This window comes from Cystoisospora suis, assembly GCF_002600585.1.
Source record: "Cystoisospora suis strain Wien I chromosome Unknown contig_2986, whole genome shotgun sequence".
NCBI classification, from domain to species: Eukaryota; Apicomplexa; class Conoidasida; order Eucoccidiorida; family Sarcocystidae; genus Cystoisospora; species Cystoisospora suis.
Genome location: NW_027155781.1, coordinates 1 through 8013, shown reverse-complemented (window position 1 = coordinate 8013; position 8013 = coordinate 1). Strand labels below are relative to the sequence as shown.

General features: G+C 45.3%; 1 protein-coding gene across 1 annotated transcript; it reads left to right on the top strand.

Annotated features, from left to right (window-relative positions):
* Positions 1-48: 48 nt before the first annotated feature.
* Positions 49-7531, top strand: CSUI_005995 (tetratricopeptide repeat-containing protein; the record flags this gene model as incomplete). Its single annotated transcript, XM_068066160.1, has 4 exons — positions 49-308; positions 992-1156; positions 2118-3311; positions 3698-7531. Coding segments are annotated over exons 1-4 (5307 nt in total), but the record flags the coding sequence as incomplete, so codon positions are not given.
* Between the last annotated feature and the right edge of the window lie 482 nt (positions 7532-8013).

Genomic DNA, 8013 nt, shown 5'->3' with positions numbered 1-8013 from the left:
TTCTTCTCTCTGTCTTCTTTCTTTCTTTGCCTGTAGGGCACGTGTTCCGAGAGCTCTTCCCTTCCCGCCGTGTCTCTTTACCTCTGGACCTGAGGTGCAGCACCAATAGCCTTCGTTCGTATCCTTTGGATAGCGAAGAAGGACGTCAGTTCACTTTTCATAGTCTTAGTGATTTACTGTGTACATACAGCCCAATGTTCAAGGACCGGGTGATTTCTCTCGCTCCAGCTGATGTAGATACAGACCTCCCGTATCATGTGATGCCCGCTCTTCAAACATATATCCACTTTCTTGCCTCAAAACACCAGGTAAGAAGAGAAAGAAAAGAAGAGAAAGCCTCCTTAGCGTGGTCTTCACAGCTTCTGAGCTGTCTCCATCATTGCGTTCTGCATGCCATGAGACATGCTTTGTCCTTATAAAGAGCGATAGATATCTATACGCATACAGAGAGATGTCTATCTGTATAGAACTGTAGCACTAGCGAGGGGTGCACTAGCAGCTATTAGCCTTTGAATGCGTCCACCTTGAGCGGAGATGGAGTCGATTGATTTGATAAGGCTGAGGTGTATCCTTCATTCTAAACTCCACTTTCTCTCCTTATGTGGCGTCACGAGAAGGAAAGAGAGAAAAGGACGTCTTTTGGATAGATAAGTTTCTTACGGAGTCGTGGTGGTGATATGCTATATCACTCTCTCTCTCTCTAGATCTCTATGGAGAGATGTACACCCTGTCTTCTTAATTGTCCGGCCTTCCTATAGATCTATATCACACAGACATATATAGAGAAATAGAATGACACACACAGATCCTTACAGCTATATGATCTATGTTGCAGAGCTTTCTCTCTAGATATCTACATACATATACACACCTCCATGTAGATATCTTCAGATATAGATAAACGTCTACCTCCTCCCTTTCCCTCTTTGCTCGAGGCGCGTGGCGAAGGCGGGTGCTTGTCCGCCGCCTTGTGTTGGATATGGTTTGGCAGGAACATTATGAAGATGAAGGCCGTGTAGAGGAATACGCAGAGAGAGGTGCAGGCCTCGATCCATGGAGTGATGAACGTCGCTGGGGGGAAGAAGTGGAGAATATCCGTGAGATGTCTGTCACCAATCTTCAAGATCAAATCGAATTCGAGAAACAGTCCTTTAAGGTATTCTTCCTTCTCTCTCTCTCGCTTTTCTTCTTCTCTTGCAGACACCTCTATCTCTGCCTTCAATCACTATCTCTCGTTGCGTCTACATACAGACATACACATGCATCTATATGTGATGTGCATAGACACACACATACGTTATATATATACATACGTATATATATGTATATACATCTATATATGCACAGAGTTCTTTCTTCTATGTGTGTGTACATTTCCTATTCTTCTTGAGATAGGGAATGAACTTCTCTATCTGCTGTCATCACCCCACCAACAAAAAGAACAAGAGGAGTGCTCTTTTGTCTCTCTCTCTCTCTCTCTTTCTTTCTTCAACTGGCTTTTCTTCAACTCTTTCTTTTCTCCTCTTAACCATACATTCCGTCTACCTATATGGATGTATACAATCTCCATTTCTCCTTCTGTCTTCTTTCTCTCTTTTCCTTTGCCGTACACTCCATGCTTTTCTTTAGTTGCTTCCGTAGTATCGCTCGCTTCTCGAGAGAAACCTTAGCGCCTTCCAAGCTACAAGAGGACCGGGGGAGAGAAGCTGAAACGAGAAGAGAGGAATTTCGGAGAGCTGAAGTGGAATACAAGACATGCAAGGTGCTTGCTTGATCTCTCCCACTCTAGGCGCTACATTCTCTCTATACATTCAAGTACTAGAGACTTCTCTCAAGAAGGCTTCATCTCCTGTTCATTGAATTCCAGCTAACCTAGCTAAAACATGAAAGGCTTTCTATCCTATCTCGGACCGTTCATATGACTTGTGCTCTACAAGAGCCAGCTAGCTAGCTAGCCAGCTAGCAGCTCTCTTAGAACCGACACAACCTCTTCTTCTCAGTATCTTTTCTCTTTGATTACTTCTCCTGTTTCTGTTTACCTCGACATCTTTCTTCTTTCTTATCTTTCCTTCTCTCCTTTCTTTCTTTCTTTCTTGTTGTCTATCGCCCTTGTTTAGCTTTTCGTGGAGTACCAGCACTTCGCCCTTCAGGCAGCAGTGAATGTCCGGGAACGGCGTATAAGTCTGACGGGACACCCTCAGGCTCATGGAGGTTCCTCGCATTGTGAGGCTCCTCTCTCAACAAGAAAAGATGACTCTTTCACTCCTACTTCATCTTCGGCTTTGCACTTATCATCTGATTCAAGTAACCTGTCATCTTCTTCTGCAGCAGCAGCGACAACGTCTTCTTCTTCTTCTCCTCCAAGTTTTGAAAATAGGGGATCAGTGTATCTCTCTCATTCCTCAGATACAGCTATTTCTCCCGCTCCTCCTGCTACAATTCTATGGAATGAAGTAGCTATAGATCTAGCTCAGCCTCTGCCCTTACTAGGGGAAGACGAAGAAGAAGAAGATCGTTCCTTCGCGGAAGAGACGAAGATCAGTTCTTCTTCTGATCATTATGTAGACGATAAGACGAAGAAAGAGAGAGAAGAAAGAAGAGGAGGAGTCACCCCTGAGGCTACAGACCCAGTGAAGATGGGACAGGGAAGAGAGGATGAGAGAAGAACTAGCAGAAGAGACGGCTGGCTTCATAAAAGAAGTCACCCCGCTGCTTTGTCTCGAAGTGAAGTGAAAGCAGAGACACATGCTCTAGCTCTCTTAGATTCTTTGCATATCTTTCAGAGACCTCAAGAGCAGAGAGAGAAAGAAAAAGACGACCCAAATGCGAAAGTCGAAAGGGAGAAGCCCTCGAATGGAGCCAATCCTCGCCTCTCATGTAAATCTTCTTTATCTTCAGAGAAGAAGGTGCTCTTGAACGACTGGAGAATTACAGCCCCATATAGCCTTGTCGTCGATTACGCAGGCAGTCGAGTGCGGTGCCAGACAACTCAGCCTCTATCACTTCTTTCACAGGGAAGAGAAACTGCAGGTGTCTCTTCACAGATTCCACCGGATGAACAGCAAGGCGTGCGTTCCGAGCGGCGCGGTGTCGGAAGTAGCAGTCAAGATCAGAGAGGCGATAGAAAGACACACGCGAGAAGCTCGGAGAGGATCACTTTGGAAAGACCGAGTGAAAGGACAGAAAGAGATAGAGATCCAGAGAAAGAAGAAGCAGAAGAAGAGAATCCCTATCTCCGTTTACTTCAGGATCGTATAGGCTCTGTGCTGGGGCTGAAGACAACAGCGATCTCCACAGCACAAGGCAAGAAGGTACGCCAAACATCTCCTGCACCTCTCCTTTCTATCTTTTCTTCTCTCTTCTATTCTTTGCCTTTCTCCTTTCTTTTCTCGTCATCTCTCTACTTTCTTTGCTCGTCTTTTCTCTTTTCTCTTCTTTCTCCTTCGGGTGTGTTACTCGAAGGCATGCAGTTGTCGGCGAGTCTCGAGATTTTAATGAGATTTCCTACGTCAAAGGAAAGTGAAGGAATATCAACCCGACATGGCAGGCAGGACCACACGACAAGCTTCACCTCTCGACAACTGAAGACGCACTGCTAGGCTTCACCACTCAAGACGATGGAGAGACCTTTCTCCCTCTTTCTTTCTTTCTTTCTCATCTTTTTCACTCTTTCAGTCTTTGTTTGTGTTATTTTTAGGAGGAGAGACTGCTGTATGAGACTGCGAGGTGTCTTCCATTCCCTCTAGAGAAGAAGGTTTATCTTCTTCATCTAGGCCGACTCTCTCCTGTCGATCTAAGTGAAGATATCTACTCTTCTGCTAGGACCGCCACCTCCGTGGATGCAAAGCCTAGCAGTCTACGAAACAGCCTTAACATAAGAGAAGAGGCTCTCCCGTCTTCTTCTGAAGATTACGATGAAGATACTATGGGTCCAGCTGAAGAGAAGAACAGAGAAAGAGAGAAGAAACATGAAAGTTCAAGAAGGACGAGAGAGAGAGAGTCTCGTGAAGCTGCTGATCCACGTGAAGTGAAGCTTCTACGCCCAGAGTTGTTGAGCGCTTACATGCAATTCCGTGAGAGAAGAGAGAAGAAAGACTTTCTCTCGTCGACTCCTTTGAAGAAAGAGACTTCAGAAGATCTCTCTCGACATGGTGACGAAGCACACAACACAACAGGAGAGAAGGAGGAGAGAATAGAGAGTGAAGATGAAAAGAAACAGAAAGAGAACAAAGAAGAAGAAGAAAGGAGAGGAAAGACCAACAAGAAGAAAAGCAAAGAAGGGAAAGAAGAACTCGCTTCCTCTCTTCTTTCTGTCGATATGAAGAAGAACGGCACGACAAACCGGCACAAGACAGTCAAAGGCAAATCACCCACTCAAACTTCTTCCTCTTCTTCCTCTAGTAGTAGTAGTATGGAGAGAGATAGCGATGAACCTGCTCGCCGTGGTAGTCCAAATTCCCGTCCGAATGGAGGAGGAAGTGGACTTTCTCCTAATAGTCATGAGGCTTCTCTTCCTTCTCTTTATCATTATCATCCTCTTCAGGGTGAAGGCACAACAGCAACGACTTCTTCTCTGTCGACAAGCACATCTTCTTCATCTACAGGTGGAGCAAGTTCTTCTGCAGAAGAGAATCCATTAGAAGCGTCGACGAAACACTCCGTTTCTCATCCTAACTCTTCAGAGAATATGTCGCAGGTTCTTCAGTCTCATCGTGATAAGAAGAAGACAAGAGTGAACTCGGATAAGAAGAATAGAAAGAATGATATGGATGAAGAATACAAGCTCTCCTCCACCGAGAAGATGGCTGTCGCTCCTTGTCGTGTTGAAGATAGCGAGAGAAACTTAACAGAAGACGAAGAAGAAGAGGAGGATGTGTTTGAAGCCGAATTGCGCTATCGGTTAGAACTAGAGATCTGTCGACGTTTACCGCTTCTTCCTGTTGCCTTTACAGAGACGTATACATTCTACAAATCGAATATTGGCTTAGGATCGATCTTTCAGAAAGGAAGTTGTCTCGCCTCAGGGACACGCGAGAGAATTCGAGAAGCTGCGGAGCAGGTTCTCGTCAAGTGCTTAGAATTCACGAAGTCTCAGCAACAAGCCATGGTCGTAGAGCAACGCCCTGACTATGAAGCTCTTAGGAGAGAGCTTCTTCTCTCCAAGGATGAAAGGCCTCTTCATTCTTCAGACATAAAAGGAGAGGCAAGTCTACATAGCAAAGAAGAAGAAGAGAGTGAGAGGAAAAAGAATACGAGTTCGAGGAAGAGAGAGACAGATGGGGAGAATAGTGACAGAGTTGAGAATGGTGGAGAAGAGATAAGGAGAAAAGAAGAGGATGAGGAGGAAGGAGAAGAGAGGAAGACTGGCACCAAGAAGAAAGATGAAGAAGAAAGAAGGGGTGAAAAAGATATCATGGAAAATGGAGTTCTTTCAGATACCGTAGTAGTAGTAGGGAGAGCAAGAGGTGACGGAAAGAAGAAGAGAAAGAATGAGAGAAAGTCGACAAAAGAAGAAGAAGAGCAAGCCATATGTGAAAGGGATCGAGGAGGAGAAGAGAAAGAGAAGAATGGAGAAGAAGGGATTGAAGAGTTTCTCCTTACAGATGAAGATCGAGAAATGATGCGTTTGCTAGGACAGGATATTAGTCTCTTAGATTCCTCTCTCGATCTCTCTGAAAGATCCAAACAAATGGCGCAGCAGTTGTGTCACTTCACTTTCCTCTCTTCTTCTCTATCTCAAAGCACCGAAGAAGAAGAAGGAGACGAAAAAGAAGAAGGAAGAAGAAGACAGCATCCTTCTTCGTCTCCAGTTACTTGGACAGATGGAACTTCACAGGAGCAGCTCTTCAACTTGAACTTCCACTCTTCTTCTTCTTCTTTTCGGCCTTACAGAAACGGATCGGCAAAACAGGTATTATCTCAAACCAAGGGGAAAGAAGAAGAAGAGAATGAGAACGAGAGTCCTCTTACTTCTTTAACCAATGGAGAAAGAATTTCTGCGTCTTCGTCTTCTTCTTCTGCTTCCGCTTTAGCGTCATCCTTATGGAGCACTTCTTCTTCCCCTTGTGAAGGTGGCGGAGATGGAGATGTAATTTTACAAGAAGCGTCTCGGTATCTTCATTCGGTTGCTATACCTCTCTTAGGGACGCTACTAGGTCAGCATCTCTGCAGTCCTCCCTTAGAATCGACGTCTCTCAAAGATCTCTTTCATTCCTTTGGAGTTAATCTTCGGTATCTCGGCCTAGTTGCAAAGTATATCGAGAGACATGGAGAAGCAAAAGACTCGCCAATCCATAAGGATGACGAAGAGACAAAGGAAGAGAGGAAAAAGAAGAAGAATGACTTCTCCTCTTTTCTACCTCTTCGTATTCTCCATCTCGAGATGACTATTCGGTCAGCTGTGTGGTGCTTCAATTCCTTTCTCTCTCATCTACGCTTCGGCCATCTAGGTGTAGCGACAGCTCATCTCCTTTCCTGTCTCTTATGTCCCCCAGATGTCTCTTATCCTTCTCAACGCTATCCTCTCCCATCCAGTCTATCTTCTCTGCTTCTTCGTAGGAGCGAGACTCGCCATGCTAGTGGTGTATCGAGGAACAAGCTGACGACAACGACGGCTATAAATCATCTATCTCCCTCTTCTTCTTCTTCTTTGGCGACGAAGTCTCCATCTCTTAGTCAGATGAACGATGGAAAAGAAAGAAGAAGAGAAGAAGGAGACCAAGAAGAAGAAGAGGAGGCGCTACGTCGATTGGCTTATCTTACACCGGATAAGTTATGGAGGTATATCTATGAGAGAATAAGAAGTCACTTCAAGTATACTATGCCTGTCGATCGATCTTCCTCCTACTCATGTCTGAACACACCAGCAGGTCGGTATGTCTTACTGCGAGGTGTTTGCCGTGCTGTAGGGATACAGCTTGTCGCTGGATCCTCTCTCTTTCATCTTTTAGGAGCAAAGTCTCTATGGGAGCGATGGTCTGTAATAGGGTGCGGGAGAGGGAAAGAAGAGACAGAGAAAGTTTCACTTCCTCCTCTTGTTTGTACCCAAGAGGAAGAGAAAGAAGAAAGAGTCGCGACAAGAGCTCCCCATGACGAAGAAGAGAAAGAAGATGCACAGGAAAAGATAGGAGAGGTCAACAGCTCACATTCTCATCATCCTTCTCTTGATCATAAAGACACCTCGAGATCTCCATTCAATCGACGTGAAGAAACACAGTCGACATCTGGAGACCGAGAAGAAGAAGGCGATTCATGGAGATCTGGTCACGACGATCAACACCTTCTTAAGAAGGGGGAAAGAAAGATGTGCTGCTCTGCATCATCCTCAGCAGGTTCTGTATGGAGGCCTTTGAAGTCAGAAGATATTGTCGAACTTTTCCCTGTCTTGAAGAGTGATCTAGTTGTCTCACATTTGACGAGACACCTCCTAGCTGTGGCTACCCACTGTTACGTCCTTGGATGGCTCGATGCTGCCCTTGAGCTCTATCAGCAGGTCCTCTTCGTCATCCACCAACTCTCAGGGGCTGTATGCAGGTAAGCGAAAGACAGAAAGAGAGAGAAAGAGAAAAGGAAAGAAAGTTTCCTTCTGACTCTCCTACTTAACGCAAGCGAGCCGTTCTTGCGAACAGGGTTTGTGGAAGTGAAGTGTATAGAGAGAGATCAAAGAAAGAGAGAGGAAGTGTCTGAGTGCATTTCTCTGGCTGCTTTCGATGGAGGCTTACTGTTTGATTTGCATCGATCTTCAAAGAGAAAGAATGGACTTGTTCAAGTTATCTAGATCTCTTCTGTGTCTGTCGTCGCTCTCTTTCGACCTTTCTTTCTGATAAAGTATCTAGATGATCTTATGGGCTCTCTCTCTCCTCTTTGATGCGGATGCCCTTTGTACGAGGGGGGAAGCGGAGCTGGCAGGGGTATGCCTTTTGGCGTCAATCGGTGACTTCCTTCATCCCTTCCACGTCTCTGTGTCTCGTGTTCTTAGCTAGCTAGCTAGGAACACGAGACACAGAGACGTGG